The 19,075-nt window shown below is 36.8% G+C and overlaps 1 protein-coding gene across 2 annotated transcripts in view; it reads right to left on the bottom strand.

Annotated features, from left to right (window-relative positions):
- The window catches only part of abcc8 (ATP-binding cassette, sub-family C (CFTR/MRP), member 8), a 137,906-nt gene extending 129,227 nt beyond the window's left edge, over positions 1–8,679 (bottom strand). Inside the window, exons 1-2 of one of the 2 annotated variants that reach the window (XM_056451912.1) lie at positions 8,280–8,679; positions 1,767–1,929 (exon numbers count right to left, since the gene is read on the bottom strand). In XM_056451912.1, coding sequence (XP_056307887.1) covers positions 1,767–1,929; positions 8,280–8,303 — 187 coding nt within the window. In that variant the 5' untranslated portion in view covers positions 8,304–8,679. Of the gene's footprint in view, positions 1–1,749; positions 1,930–8,279 lie in introns of those variants that run through there. The other variant, XM_056451913.1, reaches the window with a different exon arrangement.
- Positions 8,680–19,075: the final 10,396 nt, after the last annotated feature.

Below are 19,075 nucleotides of genomic sequence, written 5' to 3'. Positions count from 1 at the left end.
CTCTCGGTCCGCTCCATTTGCTACAATGTGCAATGTCAAAGCATTAAAAGAGTCCAAGGAGATGCAAAACCACTGCACACAATAATCGAGAGACTGTTTAGACTGCATGTTACCTTTACTGAATCAAAACAAATAGCCCTATGTTATAAGCAATAACTAAATGCACTACAGAATGTTACGTTTTCAAATACATGCGGAAATTAAAAGTATTCTATCAGTGCTGCGCAATCTTGTTTTGTAGACACTCATAGATTGTTAGTGTTAAAAGTGCATAATAAGAGCTAACATGTCATCACAGCTAGATTTTGTCGACTGCTGTAGTTATTCCAGTTGCGTTATTTTTTGGTGTTTATCTTAAGGAAATCACAGAAGGTAACGCTATCATGTTATCATAAGGACATAATGTGGCAATAAGATTGTAACTGTACTGTGCATTTACACTGTGGATATTCATCTATGTAAACACACGAAAACAACATTAACATGTAAAAAAGTCATTCCCAGCCACTTTTCTGACAGGGTATTAGAGTGTTATCGAGTGACAGAATGTTGTGCGACTGCTATACAGGAGTTATTATTAAGGATTATAGATAGCGAAATTTTGCTGTGTTTTTTAATCGTTTTTTAAAAAGCATGACGGTAAAACGGGAACAAATTATGAATGTATTAATACCTGTGCTTGTTTGTTGTAAATATTCCTGACCAAAATACTAATTTGTGCATTTCCTGACCTCTATGTGCAGCCATGCTGCCATTGTAGATGGTTTATTTTGGAAAATTTCCATACCCCTTGGTTTTGAGTGTGGTCCTGGAAAATCTCAGTTTCTAGCCCTTGCCCTTAGTCCTATACCTTCAAGCTGAAGAGAATTAGGGACACCCCTACCCCTTCACGGGAATGTGCAAAACAAGGGGTTGGGGTAAGGGGAAAGGCTAAGGGGTAGAATTGGTATTAGGCCTAATCTCAATGCTGCATAAAACAACTGAAATTAAATTCTTTTAATTCTTTATATCTGAGCCAAACAGAACATTTTAGTTTTATTATAAAATGTAACACTTCAAGAATAATAAACATTATATGTATAAAAACACAAGACATTTCAAAGCAGTGACACAATATTTCATGCATACATCAATATCTGACTCAGTTCATTGTTTCTCAAGCATGTTCAATCTACTTGATAAATGCATTCATTTACCTTCGGCTTAGTCCGCATATGTTTAACTTATTCAGCATATGTTTAACACATATTTAAGCCCTTCCAGCTGCAACCCAGTACTGGGAAACACCCATATGCTCTCACATGCACACACATACATTAGTTTATTCAATTCACCTATAGCACATGTCTTTGGAATGTGTGGGAAACACGAGCACCCGGAGGAATGACGTGCAAACTTGCAAACCGAAGAACATGCAAACTTCACACAGAAATGGCAACTGGCCCAGCTGGGACTCAAACCATTGGCCTTCTTGCTGTGAGGTGACGGTGCTAACCCCTGAGCCATTGTGTCGCCCAAAATGCATTACTCTTAATCAATTGATCCAGAACTATTGAATTGACCGTATTTAAACAAGTAAATCATAAGTGAGTGACTTGAAAATGAAAAGTAATCCCTTACTTTACTTTTCATGTGAAAAAGTAATCTAATTACTGTAACTAGTTACTTTGTAACAAATTACACCCGACACTGTTAGCATAATTATGTTAAAGAGAGATCTGTCACTCCAGCGTGCTCTAGTTCTCTCACCTGTCATTGACACTCACCGATGAAGAGGATAGGAAATGTGATGAAGAGCAGGAAGACGTGCGGCACCACTGTGAGGGCGTCCAGGAAGCAGCCGTTGTTCAAGACTCCGGCGTCCACGTTATACGCAGCTGAGTTGTTGTCGTTGCCGCAGAATGCCAAGGACATGGTGGTGTCTGGTCTCTGTGGTGAATCCGGCAGAGGGGAAAAGAGATAAAAGAGATCCTCTCAGAGCATTATCTGTCCACAGAGAAGCCGTTACATCCTTGCTGTAGGTGGAAGGATATCAGCCCGAGTGAATCGCTAGACAGGTAGAGTGCAACAACGGCTGCGCTTCTGCATGGGATGAGCACATCCGAACAGTCCGACAGGGGGACGCCTGCATCGGATTCCACCGGCAGAGCCACGGCTCACGGGCATGCTTTTAATAACCCGCTGCAGCTTAATGATGTTAAAACACAAAAAGCATCTCTGCTTGCGTGATCGGGATGCGATCTGCCGGTGCTGCGGTGATCAAGAGCTGAGAGTTGACCTTGTGGGAGGATCGCTGTATGGCGGAGTGTGTGCATGAAAGTGTGATGAGACGAGAGAGAAAGAGAGAGAGAGAATGATGGAAGAGAGAGGAGATGGGATGGGGGGAGGAATTGCATTGCAGGCGGCACTGAAAAACCTGCACGCACGTCACAGTGAGGTTCATGCCATGAGATGTTAAACATGTTCATGATGTGAACTGACTCACGAGAAGCAAAGACTGTTTTAGCAGGATTGTGAGGGCAGTCACAAACAAAGGAAACTATGGAATGGTTCAAGGACGAAAGGCTAAGTATTGAGGTCACAGAAATAGTGATTTGAGGGTTTTTTTAAAGGCTGATGTTGATTTTTAGAAGATAGTGTGGCTTAAGATTAGCATAGTTTACCCTTGTGCGTTGATCAGATGTACTACCCTTTCCTTGTGTTCGTGGCTGTTTTTGACTTCCATTATAACCACATTTTATGAATGCAAAGTCATTCATCATTCATTCATTTATTTTTATTTCGGCTTAGTCCCTTTATTGTTCTGGGGTCACCACAGAGGAATGAACCACCCATTTATCCAGCATATGTTTTACGCAGCGGATGCCCTAAATGCAAAGTCATCACACCAAATAAACATGCATTCTTGATTGTTGGTGGTTTTCCCTGTTGGGAAGCAGGGATGCAACGGTTATGGATTTTGGTTGTATGATTATAGTCGATCACGTGGACGCCTGATTATAACAATTATTATGCATTCGTTAATGTCAAAACACTACTAGTTTAGAATTACATTAAAGCTCCTCATATTTTAAAGTGTTATTTCAGGAGTTCACACTGATGATTGATTATAAAGCTTGTTTGGCATGTTGTCCCAGGAGAGAGCCCTGAGCTCATAAGATTCTCGAGCCTGGGGATCCCTCCCATTGCAAGGTGAGAGGGGAGTTTGAGCTCAGGTAGATCTCGAGAACTCCCTGCTGTAGAAGCTAATAAACAGATAGTGATTGCTCTTAAGAAATAACTACTTGCTAAGTGCATGTCTATGGTGCCAATTTGGATTAGTCAATTAACTTAAGTGTCATGTTTTTGGACGATGGGAGGAAACCAGGGGACCCGGGGAAAACGAACGTGAGCACAGGGAGAATTTTTTAATTTAGTATTTTTCTTTTTTTTTTCTTTGGAGTAGAAATGTATGAAGCTGATCAGGGGTGCGTTTCCGAAAACCATCTTTAACCAACTAAGGTGGCAAGTTCCGTCATTACAAACATAGTTCGTTGATTCGGCATTTCCCAAATCCATCGTTTCAACAAACATTCGTAAACTGGGTGGCAAACTTGTACATTTGCAACTACACATCTAGAGCTGTAGTTAGAAGCATTGTTCCTGGTTGTGTCTATTCCCAGTTATCCCCCCTATGCCCTATTCATTTACAACGTTTCAACATTTAAACTTGGAATGATTAAAAAAAATAATAAAATCATCTCTCTTAGGTGTAATTTGCTTTTAAAGTAATTTTAGTTTTAGCGATCTTCATATTGACAATTGCGCTCCTGTTGTAGTGCACTGAAAACATTTCTGACATTTTGAAGGCAGCCGTGGCTCGTGACGAAAACTATATGTGACCTATTGTTTAAAAGTGGAATGTACATTTCCAGTAGGGGCCTTCTGCACCTACTGGTTGGCTCAGAAGGCTGTTATCATCCATCTATATGGTTAATTGACTATAATAAAACAGAAGACTCCAGATCTGTTTTTACATTACTGTGACGGTTGGGTTTAGGGATGGAGTAGGGGTAGACGTTAATAAAATACAATTAATGGGAAATTTAGTAAATAATATAAATAATTCTCTTTAATTTCAGGCCACAGCCATATGTGATCTATAGCTGATAAACCATGTGGATGGATGATAACAGCCTACTGGCCTATATCTTTAGCTGATAACCACTGATAACACCCATTCAGTCAAGTGATAACATTCGAATCGGCTGAGTTAATAGCCTCAGCCGTAGTTAATCCAGTGTGTGTGGATATTAGCCTCGATGTACAAGATCGAACTTCAAACTAGTGCTTGGTTGGCATAACTTTGTTTAGTTGCAGAGGTTTTGTTCCATGTATAAACGTGGTGTTGAGAAGCCTTTACAATTAATTTGCATTATTAATAGTGAAATCGGTTAATCGTTGCATCCTTATTGGGAAGATATACAATTTGTAATTTTTTACTGTTGATAATCAGTTGGCACCATTAACCCCAAAAGGTTTCTGGCTTTTATATGAAACTCTATGGAGTAAAACAGCACTTTGTGAATGCACAACTGATGTATACGATGTATGACGTATAGCTGTATACTCTATAATCTTATACAGTAACACCAAGCAAACTAGTTTCCTTGTTTGTTGTCATCCTCTGTGGTAAACAAACCATGTGGTAAGTGGTTGCTGTGAGACGAATCTATTCCCAGAGCTTTCCTTACAAATGTGTCAAGAGTCATATGTCATATACTGTACGTTAGTCATGCATAACGTTTATTCTGCCACCACCAAAATTCAATGATTGGTTAATAATTTAAAAAATGTGAACTATTTTTGTAACAAAATCACATCAATCCGCTTCATAAGACGTGTCAACCACCTGGTGGCATATTCTTTAGTTTTACAACAAATTTATTCGCTTTTGGAAGCTTCAAAATAAAAGCCACAATCCAACACCATTATACCGCATGGAAGTGCCAGGATAAAATTGAAAACTACTCCAAGTGTGTTAGTTTGACGGAAAATAAGTCATATACAGTTAAAGTCTGAATTATTAGGCCCCCTCAATTATTAGCCCCGTTTATTTTCCCCCCAACTTCTGTTTAACAGAGATGATTTTTTTTCAGCACATTTCTGAACATAATAGTTTTAATAACTCCTTTCTAATAACTGATTTATTTTATTTTTGCCATGATGACAGTAAATACTATTTGACTAGATATTTTTCAAGACACTTTTATACAGTTTCAAGTGACATTTAAAGGCTTAACTAAGGTTAATTAGGTAAACTAGGCAGGTTAGGGTAATTAGGCAAGTTATTGTATAACGATGGTGTGTTCTGCAGATTATCGAAAAAATATATAGCTTAAAGGGACTATTTATATATATATATACATATATAAATATATATTTGCAAAACATTTTTTATATCATTGCCGTAACAAAAATCACAACGTTTCAAATCACAAATCGCACAGCCCTACTTTTTAGTCAACCGTGAGTTTGTGATGCTGTTGTTCACTTTGCACTTAACGTTTCTGCACGCTTCACTTTGTAGCCCTGAGTTGACAAGGGGGCGGAGTCAAGGGAACTTGGATATTTTATGGCAGGCCCGGACCTACTGGGCTGTACCACCTCAGTGATACTGTGTAACCAGGCAATGAGGTCACTTAAATGGAGGCAGGTCCAGGCCTGCCATAAACCCAAGTTCCCTTGACTCCGCCCCCTTGTCAACTCAGGGCCACAAAGTGAAACGTGCAGAAACGTTAAGTGCACAGTGAACAACAGCATCACAAACTCAAGGTTGACTAAAAAGTAGGGCTGTGCGATTTGTGATTTGAAACGTTGCGATTAGATAATCGCAAGGGGCTGCGATATGAAATATCTATTATTTAACTTCCCCGACCAAGAGCAAACGCGTGACTGCAGTCTGTGTGTGACAGTCTTACTAGCCACATGATAGAGCACGCTTTCATTTTGCCCAATCAGAATTTTGCAACCGAACTATGCTAAACACCCACAATAAAAAACAAACAAACAGAAAAGCAGGATGATAGCGTCTGCCACTTCAGGATCATTAATAGACTACTAATAAGCAAGTAATATCAAAGAAAAACTGCATGTCGGTAATATGGGAATATCTTGGTTTCACAGCCACAGACACCAAACAAAACCAGGTAATTTATGAGCTGTCACAGAAAAAAACCACAGGCTTAATATCTTTTAAGTTCTTTTTTTAAATTTTATTTTAGCAGTAAGAAGCTACGATACAGATTATTGAACTAAAGCTTGACTACAAAATGCAATCAAAATTCAAATCAAATTGAAATCGCAATATCTTTTTTCGCAATATTTTTTATATAAAAAAAAAAAAAAAACGCAATTAGATGTTTGCCCTGAATCACACAGCCCTACTAAAAAGCAAACCAAAGTGAGCATTGCAAGTGACTGGACGGGTTTTGTAAAGGCAATGCTATAAATTTTTTTTGTATATATATATATATATATATATATATATATATATATATATATATATATATATATATATATATATATATATATATATATATATATATATATATATATAGTTTTTTTTTGTGCACTGCTTGAACTTTATTTGCAGTTCTTAATTTTTGTTAGCAAAATAAGTTTTTATTTCTCAAAAATTATTTTTTATTTGCGATTCTTAGAGATTTGCATTTATTTGTTTATTTATTTTTGCTCTACTTTTTGTTTACAAAAGTTTATTTCATTTTGCAAGTATATATGGTCCTAGATTGACTCCATATTACATGCCTATTGACCATTACATTACAAACATAGGCTTTTCTTAAAGACCCAAGACTTTATCATAATTTATGTCAATTAAAAGTAGCTGTTACAACTTTCTGTGTGTAGACAGGCTACGTGATCAATGCAGATATTAGATACTACAGTGTTTAAGGTCTGCGACCTATCATTATGATCCAATATAAAACAACCCCATACAAACACTCTGATATCCTGATGTCAGTGGATAAAGCTGATCTATAAGGTATTAAGGGAGGGACAGACAGATGTGGTGTGTTATGGATGTGTTATTTCAGAAAGCCATCGTGCAAATTGACTCTACTGGCATGAAATTCATTCCTGTCACAGTACATTTAGAAAATAAACAAGGTAAGCAACCTGTTTTTGAATGTTCTTGGACCAGCAGATTCAGCGGAGCGGAAATTTAAATGCACTGCCATAATTTAATTCCCGTAAAGAAGCATTTGCTGAAGATTAAATGAGTAGCATGACCCTATAATCTCCACCACTCAACAGGTCAATCAAAAGTGGGCCTTGGAGTATATTATTTCAGTCCATATATATTCAATTCCGTGTGAACCAGAAATGTCTGATTATTTACCCACAGTACAGTGATGTGTTTCCAACTGAGACAGGAGTGTGAGGTTTTATTTTAGTGCTCTCCTTGCCATCCACTTAGCAAATATTACCAAAGCAAATATATTTATTCATCATCATCATCATGAATTAACTTAGTTTGAATTATTCGCCACACAAATAGCAAAGTGATTTTACAAATCCATTGTCATCTTGTGTGTGCATTAAATTCTGTGAACTGTAGTTCAGATCAAGCGTCATTTATTTACCCCAGATTAAAGCTCTTAGTCATCCGGTCATTGAGATACTCCCTGTAAGTGTGTAACATTGTGAATCTCACATTATAAATTCAAGCCTCATTAAAATCACCAAAGATACATTCATATTAAGTTTTTTCATTTATGTTAATTTATTTGTATTTAATGTAATCAGTCTCTTTGTAAAGCTATATAATTGCAGATGTTTCCGCAAGCACGGTAATGAAAAGCTGCCTGTAGTATATCGATTTTTGATCTTTTGGGCTTCAGCCTATTTAAACACAGGATTCATTTTAAATTGAGTGCGCATGCGCAGCACCTCTTTCATTTGCTTTCATTTACTGAATCTTGTCGCATCTTGTCAAAACTAAAAAGGTGTTAAAATGAAATCTTTAAGTAGTCCTGTGGGCTATAATACGACAAGCTCACGAAATTGTCATGGGAAAAGTAGCCTTTCTCGCAAGCAAGAGAAATGTTTTGGAAAAACTCGTAAGGTTTTCCTTACAACTTCTTCACAGAACAAAACGGGTTAAAAACCAAGCAGCACATACACTATTAACGATATAACGTCGTGTAAATGCTAATTTTCAACAATATATAACATCATAAACATTTCTAACCAAAACCACAAAGAAATTTGCATACCGGTCTGTAGCGTGTGATCATCATCTTGAAATTCCAGTCGTACACAAAATTGCGACTTCATATGATGGCGTTCAGTCCAGTCCAGAGACCTCGTCGTTCAAAAAAAGCGCCTAACTCACACGGGAATAGGTAAGGAATAAAAACCAGCTGATATTTGTCCGTGCGCCTGCCATATGGTTCGAGTTTACCTCAGAGGAACTAACCAAGGTGCTGAAAAGAGCCGTCACAGAATCCGACAGTTTCAAATTCCCAAACATCGATTTGAAAGTTGGTCGAGGAATCCAGTTCATTCAGACGTCACGTACACACGCGCGACATAAGCGATCAATCACTGACTCAACACAGCTCAGTAAATCACACAAAAACGAATACCGTAACCGTTGCCACACTGCAAATGCTTGAAGTATATATAATGATAAATGATAACGAGCATAACCTCAACTATATAATGTCGAATAAACGCAGTAAAGCTTGGATGAAATATTTTTTTCGAGTCTGAGATTTAAAGAAAGGACCCAAAATACTGCCTTCATACAAGAATGCACCCTATTAATCATCATTCGCTGTGCGTATATGGGCCAAATTCGACAGGTGCTGAAGATAATACTAGTGCAAACTAGCCAATCGGATCGTTAGTAAAGGATGTCGTCAGCACAGAACACACCCGCCTCCCTATAGCTCAAAACAAAGAGACACCATATCATCAGTTGCCATTCATCATCATTCTAAAAAAACGTAAAAAATATATTTGGTGCTTTGTTGGGTTATTTTTAACCTTTTTTGGCTTATTAATAATAACTCAACCAGTTGGATTAAATATTTTATGCTTTTTGGGTTCTTTTTTATCTTTATTGGGTTATTTATTTAATAAATCAACCAGTTGGGTTACTTTTTTAAAATTTCAACAGTCAACTGATTTCACTGACACAAAACAGCTGTATTAATATGCATATATAATGTTGGTTTTGTGTTCTAAAATGTAATTAAGCTATAACACAATAATATTGTTGTTATTTTTTTTATCAAATTACCTCTCCGTGTCGTGATATTTATATCCGCTTCATCAGCACTCTTAACTATTAAAATTTATATTATTAAATTATATAACCCAATGCATTGGATTGAAATAACCCATAGTTAGGAAGTTGCTATAATAATCTATAGTTGAGTTATAGGTTGAGGTATTTTTAACCCAACTATTTTAACTGAGTAGCATATTTTTTGCTTGCTGCAAAATATATTTTACTCATTATGTTGGTCATATTTTGTCTTCACCGCTTGTGTGTAGTTGTGAAATAGTCCTATATCCCACCGATCATTGAGTCTTTATAGGATGCACTTAAAAAAAAAGTTATTTATTTAACCCATTGGTTGAGTTAAAAATATTTAGTGCTTTGTTGGGTTATTTTTACCCTTTGTTGGGTTATTTATTTAATAACTTGACCAGTTGGGTTAAAATTTTTGAATTTCAACAGTCAACTGATTTAACCAGGGGCGTAGCAACTGGGGGGGACGGGGGGGGGGGGGGGGAGACAGACCATTTAGAAACAGGTGATTAATAATTATATCTCATACAGCCGTCTCCCCCACTTTTAAAATGTCCGCTACACCCCTGGATTTAACTGACACAGAACAGCTGTATTAATATGCGTACATAATGTTGTTTTTTGCGTTATAAAGTTTATTTAAGCTATGAAAATTCACAAACCTTTTTTTTTCTTTTGAACACAAAACACTTTATCTAAACTCATATTTATAAATGAGCAATTCCAGCATTATGGATGTGACATTTGCAGTAAAATCTCAAAACACATATTGACAGAGGAAGTATATGTTAACATTATATTGAAACATCTCTTTATGTTTTTCAAAACAACTAGCCATGGAGTTGTGGGAACAATAAAAATATCAATCTGTAAACGTTTTTAATATTTTAAATGAGGAAAATAAACTTGCGTTTTGGACGTCACAAAAATAGCCTGCAAGTTTACAGTAAACAACATACTTTTTCTAGACATTCTCTGAATTAAACAGCACAACCCAAAAGAAACATTGCTAATCAAAAGGATAAGAGTTGGCTCTCTAAAGAACAAACATGATTGATTTTATTTGATTTTAGATTTTTGCATTTGTGAGGAAAAAGTGTCGTTATGGATGTGACATCTCTCTGTTATGGATGTGACAGATGTGAAATTTGTGTGACTTTAAATTTAATGTAAATTAAATTTAATAGTTTGAAAATATTGACAGAGACATTTTTGAGTATTTCTAAAGTACTGTAAAATACAAGCCTACATAAAAACTTAGAAACGGTTTTACTATTTTGGCAAAAACGTAATTTTTTTCATGGCAAGCTTGACATTTGCATGGAATTGCTCATATATATATATATATATATATATATATATATATATATATATATATATATATATATATATATATATATATATATATATATATATATATATATATATATGTGTGTGTGTGTGTGTATGTGTGTGTGAATTTTAGCCCCACTCTGAATTAATTTTTCTGTTTTAAATATTTCCCAAATGGTGTTTAACAGAGCAAGGAAATATTCACAGTACGTGTGATAATATTTTTTTCTTCTGGAGAAAGTCTTATTTGTTTTATTTCGGCTAGAATAAAAACAGTTTTAAATTTTTTAATGACTATTTACGGTCAAAATTATTAGCCTCTTTAAGCTCTATATATTTTCAATAGTCTACAGAACAAACCATCGTTATACAATAACTTGCCTAATTACCCTAACCTCTTAGTTAACCTAATTAACCTATAAGCCTTTAAATGTCACTTTAAGCTGAATACCAGTATCTTTAAAAATATCTAGTAAAATATTATTTACTGTCGTCATGGCAAAGATAACGTAAATCAGTTATTAGAAATGTGTTATTAAAACTATTATGTTTAGAAATGTGTTGAAACAATCTTCTCTCGATTAAACAGAAATTAGGGGAAAAAAACAGGGGGGCTAATAATTCTGACTTTAACTGTATATATTTGCCTAATATGTACTAAGAAATTTCCCTCCTGTACATAAATGCACACTAAGGTAAACATATGATAAAGACTAAATGATTGGTGGGATATAGGACTATTTCAGAACTACACATGAAATGAAGACAAAAATATGACCATCATAATAAGTAAAATATTTTATGCAGCAACCAAAATATACTATACATGAACCTATTAAAAAACATGTCACTGCACTGGTTCACTTCAACTCGCTGAAACACTTGGTAGGGATGCTTAAAGGCACAATTACTATCTGCTGCAACCAGCAGGCCATTACTGGTAGTGCAAGGAGACGTGCCATCAAGCTCAGATACTTCTTCCGCGAGAACCTACATACGCATCCATATGCTTAGTTTGTTTTCTTTTTGTCTCACTGTTGAACACCAATGGTTGTACAGTTTCATAATCCCACATATAGTGCTATAGACAGTTATAGTAACACATAGCCAAAGGACAGAGCAAAGCAGCAATAATCAATGCATGAGCCATGTCGTAACCATCTCTTTGATCCACCGTATGTGAATGCAGCTTTGAGAATACCAGATTGAGTGTAGAATGGTGTGATATCTATTAAATCTTTGATGATTGCTGTTTAAACTCAGAGCTAAATTAAGTAATTGTATCACTCATAGCTTTCAGAAATAGCAAATACATTCTGCTGTGGACTACATTAATCAATGAGAATTTCAGAATGCCATGCGTGCAAGAGATGTAAAAATTGTTTAGTTCTTTGGTTTTAATGCTCACCATATCCAAACTATGTGCTGTACTGAAACCCACACTTGCTGTCTATGCACTTGAGTGCTTGACTGCTTGCAAAGCTTATTTCATGTGGGCATGAAGACGGCAAAAAAATGTCAAAAATCCATACCTGCGGTCATAGCCGCTTGAAAGCATGTGCGTGCCACAGAAAGTAAGTGTGTAAAGCAATCTCAGGTCTTAAAGGGGTGGTCCACTACAATATCATATTTTAAACTTAAGTATTTGTGTAATGTAGCTGTGTGAACATAAACAACATCTCTGAATGTAAACCGCTCAAACTTCAATGCAAAGGGAGACATTAGCCCCTTTCACACAGTGATACCGTTAAATATCCGGATAATTTCCGGAACGACTTTACCGGTAAATAAAAAAAAAAGTGCTGTTCACACAGGCAAGGACGTTCCGGAATTTTTCTGGAAAAGACCATTCACACATCCATTCCAAAATACCGGTAAATTCTGACATCATTAACCAAAAACGAGCTCTAAACGGCTGCACTTGTATTTGTAAACATTTGACTACATTACAAACTCTGTGGAAGGATAAGTATTGTGGACAACTTTGATGAAAACATATGGAGGAACACTTTTGCATGTCAAGATGTACATAATATGAGTGCGTGCTGGCGCTCACCGGCTGCTTTATTTGCACACGCGTCAGAGCTTAAACGTAAACAATCAACGGCTTATCATAAGCATTTTATGGATAACTTTTGAACACATTAAGAAGGAACAGAAATGTTATCTGACTAACATCTAGCAGCTAAATATGTCTGGAAAAATATTCAAAGGCTTTTATTTTCATAAACAGCGTGGACGTGAATGCGTCTGAGTGTTCTGATTGGCTGGAGTAGACGTCTCACGTCAGCGCGTTTTAGATATGAACACACTCTTTGCAGCAATCTTCCTTCTGCATTCACACAGCACAGCAATCCGGCAAATTACCAGTAATGTTACAACTTCTCTTTACCAGCAATTTTCCGGAAAGGTCTGTATGTGTGAAAGGGGTTTTTCTGTCTGATTCAGGCAGCTAACGTTGCTAACAGCTGCTCTGACTGACAGTGTTTACACAGCGCAAAAGCATGTGCTTGTAGGGGCATGACGAACCCCATCCGCAAATCACAGCACATTATGTTAGCTGACCAATCATAGCCTCTTGAGGGCGAGCCTTTCAGAGGAACTAGGAAATATGATAGTCGTTTTCATGTTAGCTGAGTAGCTGTATATAATCTAAGATATATGAAAAAATAGTGTGATTTTTTACAAATGAAGCATGAGCACACATTGCTTTGCATATTATAAACACAACCAAGCCTTATAAATCCACTCTGGACCACTCCTTTAAACCAACAACAACAACAACACTTTGTGGTGCCTTTAGTGCAAACTCTAACCATAAAGTTCTAACCATATCTGAAGCACAACGATATACAAAAAAAAAAAAAAAAAACAATGCTAAACGGAAGAACTTTAAAGGGATAGTTCACCCAAAAATTAACATTTATTTACTCTATTTACTCATGCTCAAGTGGCTCCAAATATTTATTTCTATATACTTATTTTTTTTATTTTAGTTTCTTTCTTTTTCTTTCTTCATTGAATTCCATGTACCGATGGTTACAGGTTTTCAGCTTTCTTCAAAATATCTTCTTTAGTGTCTAAAAGGGCATCTATTTTACCCCTTTTTTAAGATTTAGGATAAGCCTTTTGTGTCTCCAGAATGTGTCTGTAAAGTTTCAGCTCAAAACACCCATCATATTATTTATTATAGCTTTCAGAACATTAGAATTTTCTGCTCTGAACACATGTAGCTGTTTTTGTTGCCTGTGCCTTTATTGCTAATTCTCCCCGCCCATCGTTTCCATGTGGCTGTCAGAGTGTGCCTCAATCTTCACCTCGGCTGCGTCAGACAAACAGCACAGTTACAGACATGAAGGAAGCAGATCTCACATGAGAAATAGTACAGTAGGAACTTTCCCAATGATTATTTGATGTATTTGTTGTGGAATGAGTATAACACAAGGTCGCTATAAAGTTCATGCACACAGACACACACACACACACAATGTGGAAACACATACACAGCGTGCACGTTTAACTTTGCACTGTTTTTGCACGGCAAATGTGACAGGATACCGGTTAATATCCACTGCTGTAAGGATATTCGTTATGTTAATGTACAAAATAAACCTGATTTAACGTCCACAAACCAAGATTGAGGCGTCTTCTTTTATAATTGTACTGACATGCAGCTGTGGTGATAAAGACAGTAAACATGCACTGTTTTAAAAATGTTTTACACTTGTAAAACTCATTCTTGATCACATTTGATAATGACTGATGATCACAGAGCGCTCAACAGATCTTTTAATCCCATTTGCTTTGCGCACGTCCTGTCTTGTTGATATGATCATACGCTTTACTATGGAGACATGTTAATACACAGCCGTCAATCAATTCGGTGGGCGGGGAAACCACACTCCTTCATCATGTTGCGGTGGGCTTAAAACGAGAGGGATTTGGATCTTATTTTAATGTCAGGAAATTAAAAAAAAAGAGACTTATTGTGTTTCTATCACTCCAACATGACTGTGGAAACACTATATCTACACACAGTTCTGTCCAAACAGCTTACAAACGATAATTTTCATCATAGCTGCCCTTTAACAAAACAAAAAAGTTAAACAGGTTTGGAACAAGTAAAGACTGAGCAAACAATGGCAGGATTTTCAGTTTCAGTCATTCTAGAACCTATATGAACCTATATGAAACAGTTCTTTGTTGTGGTTGAGGGCTATATATATACCATAGGTGCTGTATCAAGTACACAGAATGATTGTTTTAACTGGTTACAGACGTGTTACAACATGTCCCCTCAACATGAGGAAAAAACAAAGGAGATTTGATGGATTTCAGGAGCAATCACCCCCCACTGACTATCAGCAGACAATGGAGAGAGTCAGAAGCACTAAATTTCCTGGAGTGCGCATGGATGAACCTATGTCACATCTTTCTCCACAGCTTTAAAACAGCAGGTCTCCCTACACCCATCCTTACTATATTTCACAGGAGCACCACTGAGCAGCTATGTCACTGTCAGTGGTGGAAAGAGTACTGAAAAGTCATACTTAAGTAAAAGTACCATTACTTGCCTAATAATGTAGTGCACGTAGAGTAAAAAGGATCGGTTGTAAATATTACTCAAAGTATGAGTAAAAAGTAGCCCTTTTAAAAGTGCTCAGTGAGTATTATGTTTTTAAAAACTGATGCGTTTACATGTAATTAGTGGATGTGTGTAAACGTAACATTCTGTAGTGCATTTAGTTATTGCCCAGCAGGCACACAACGTCATAAGACGTTAATATTAGGTTAGATTTAGGTTGTGACGTCCCAAATTCAACGTCTAGCCAGCGTCTAAGGACGTTACATTGATGTCCAATAATGATGTCAAATGACGTTGATATTTGGTTGATTTTAGGTTGTTAGAAAATCCAACATCGAGCCAACATCTAAAACCAACCTCATATTGACGTCAAATACTGACATTTGTTCATGGCAACCAAAATCCAATGTCTGATAAATGTCAATAGTGGTAACATCCACACAACATTAATCTGTTACATCATTAGATGTTGATATTTGGTTGGTTTTAGGTTGGACATTGATGTTGGCCTGAGGTTGAAATCTGATGTCAACTCGATTTTCATTTCCAAAAAATGCATTGTCCCCAATCTATCGTCATGTTGACATCTTGTGCCTGCCAGGTATTTAAGACCATTTCGGTCATCATACAGTAAACATCTGTCATCTTGTCATCAGTAACATGCATCTAAACAGTCTCTGGGTCATTGCATGTAAAGACTTTGGACATCTTCTCAGACCCTTTGAATACTTCCAAACAGTTTGCTGCAATTATAAATCGCACATGTCTTGAGGCAGTTCATTATGATGCGATTTACCTTCTATGTGCGATTTGATTGGACTCGTAGGACTGATTTTTCTAATCCCCACAGACAAGAAAATAAAGTAGTGACTGCAGGTTGAAGGAAAGTAGTGGAGTAAAAGTACAGATACAGCACTAAAAATGTACTCAAGGGTAAGTAAAAGTACACATTTTTAAAATTACTCATTAAATGACAATTCCTGAGAAAAAAGTACTTAATTACAGTAATTAGAGTATTTGTAGTTAGTTACTTTACACCACTGGTCACTGTCTAGTATGGGAACTGCAGTGGTGCTGACCGCAAGACCCTACAGCGGATAGTGAACAGCTGCAAAGATCATAAGTGCACCCCTGCCCTCCATCCATCCTGGACAGTTTTTCTTATTTTTCTTGCTCTATCAAAGCAGCTAGTATCTCGTATAGTCTCTTCAGACTTCTGCCTCAGGTAGAAGATCAAAGTATCAAAGCTCAGTCTTTCGACCCCTGGTTGTGAGAGCCCTCAACTCCAATTTTTCCTAGCCATACCGGCCTAAATAGCAACTTTTCATTTTCCGTCACACTGAAAAAAATGATTTGTTGGATGTACTACATTTGTTATTAAGGTAGGTGATTGCGAACAATGTATATGGGCTGAATTTTAACAAACAAATTAAGTTGAACATCACTAAATACTGAATATGTTTGTTTAAATTCAGCACATATATTCTGTTTGCAACAACTTACCTTAAAAAATTTAGTAAATGCAATGAATCTTTTTCCCAGTGTTGGGTTGCAGCAGGAAGGGCATCCTAAAAACATATGCTAGATAAGTTGGCGGTTTCTTCCGCTGTGGCAACCCCTGATTAATAAAGGGACTACGCCGAAAAGAAAATGAATGAATGAACGCATCTCAGTGCAATCTTAGTACACAATGTAACTATAAAAGACTCATGCTTTAATTTATCAAACCTCTTTTTTGAATTTTTTTAATGAGACGCTAATGGTCTAATCCAATTCAATGATATATGCTAAGATAAGCTAACAATGCTCTCGCCAGACCTGAAGATTGTCTGAATGAATTTTAAAAAAATGGTCAATTGTTGGATTGTTTAACAGTAGGGGAGTTAAAAAAGAGAAGTGTTTCTTCAAATGAGATACACACAGGTGAGTGGGCTGTATAAACCACTTGAAACACTCTTTTTGCAGCATATGCACTTGACAGTTTTGCAAACACTTACTAAGGCTCAATAATAAACTAGCAGTGCTTAGGTAATGCATTACTCATCCTCTTGCACCTCTCACTGCTGGCCTGGCATATAATTCATCAGGGGTCGCCACAGCGGAATGAACCGCCAACTTATCCAGCACATCTTTTACGCAGCGGATGCCCTTCCAGCTGCAACCCATCTCTGGGAAACATCCAAACACACTCATTCACACTCATACACTACAGACAATTTAGCTTACCCAATTTACCTGAACCGCATGTCTTTGGACTGTGAGGGAAACCGAAGCACCTGGAGGAAACCCACTCGAACACAGGGAGAACATGCACAGAAACGACAACTGACCCAGCCAAGGCTCAAACCTGTGAACTTCTTGCTGTGAGGCGACAGCACTACCTACTGCACCACTGCATCGCCCCCACATTCATACACTATGGCCAATTTTGTTTATTCAATACACCTATACCGCATGTCTGGATTGTGGGGAAAACCGGAGCACCTATAATTAACCCACGTCAACATGGGGAGAACATGCAAACTCCACACAGAACTGCCAACTGACCCATTCAGGACTTGAACCAGTCACCCTACTAACCACTGAGCGACCGCACCCTATTTTCTTATATATTCTTCTATATGTTCTGTAGTTGTGTTTATATTTATATTTAATTAGTATGTAGCACTGTCCTGTGAGACGTGCCATTTTATTCTACTGAATGTCCTCGTGCGTGTAGAATGACAGTAAAGATGGAGTTGACTTGACTTGATAAGAACCTTAATGTATCATGAGCTGCAGGGATTATGTGTTGTTTGTGTCTGTTTTCCCCCCTTTATTCTCAAAGGAATGGTAACCTTTTACTTGCATTACATGAATCCCTAAGGACCATGGTTTGGAGCTAAAATCTTCTCTGTTTGACTAACGAAAACAGCCATCTACAGTTAAAGTCAGACATTATTAGACCTCCTGAATTATTAGCCCCCCTGTATATTTTGTCCTCAATTTCTGTTTAATGGAAAGAAGATTTTATTCAACATTTCTAAACATAATAGATTTAATAACTCATTTCTAATAACTGATTTATTTTATCTTTGCCATGATGACAGTAAATAATATTGCACTAGATATTTTTCAAGATTCTAGCATTCAGCTTAAAGTGACATAAAGGCTTAACTAGGTTAACTAGGCAGGTTAGAGTAATTAGGCAAGTTATTGTGTAACGATGGTTTGTTGTGTAGACTATCGAATACAAATATTACTTAAGGGGGCAAATAGTTTTGACCTTAAAATGGTTTTAAAAAATTAAAAACTGCTTTTATTCTAGCCAAAATAAAACAAATAAGACTTTCTCCAGAAGAAAAAATATTATCGGAAATACTGTGAAAAATTCCTTGCTCTATTAAACATCATTTGGAAAATCATTAAAAAACATCACAGCAGGGCTAATAATTTTGACTTCAACTGTAAGTCCTGGATGACCTAAAGGTGAGTATATTAAATATTAACCCTAACTTGTCATTCTGGGGGATAACTATCCATTAAAGTGCACTGTACGATGGCATTTTTTAGTCCTGACCCTGAAACAGCCTTGAGCACTTCCAGCTGAGTGAACACACTCTCAAGTGACTAAGACTGCAAGTGTCTAATGTCAAATACTGCTTCAGAGTGGTTTTTGAGGTTCTATTTTGTTTTAAATTCAACAACAATTCCTCTCTCACCCAGAATATGGTTTTTAGGTGATAAACCTGATGTTCCATATACACTCATCGGCCACTTTATTAGGTACACCTTAGTAGTACTGGGTTGGACCCACTTATGTCTTCAGAACTGCCTTAATCCTTCGTGGCATA

Source organism: Danio aesculapii, chromosome 25 (assembly GCF_903798145.1).
Source record: "Danio aesculapii chromosome 25, fDanAes4.1, whole genome shotgun sequence".
Taxonomy (NCBI): Eukaryota; Metazoa; Chordata; class Actinopteri; order Cypriniformes; family Danionidae; genus Danio; species Danio aesculapii.
This window is presented reverse-complemented; position numbering and strand designations above follow the sequence as displayed.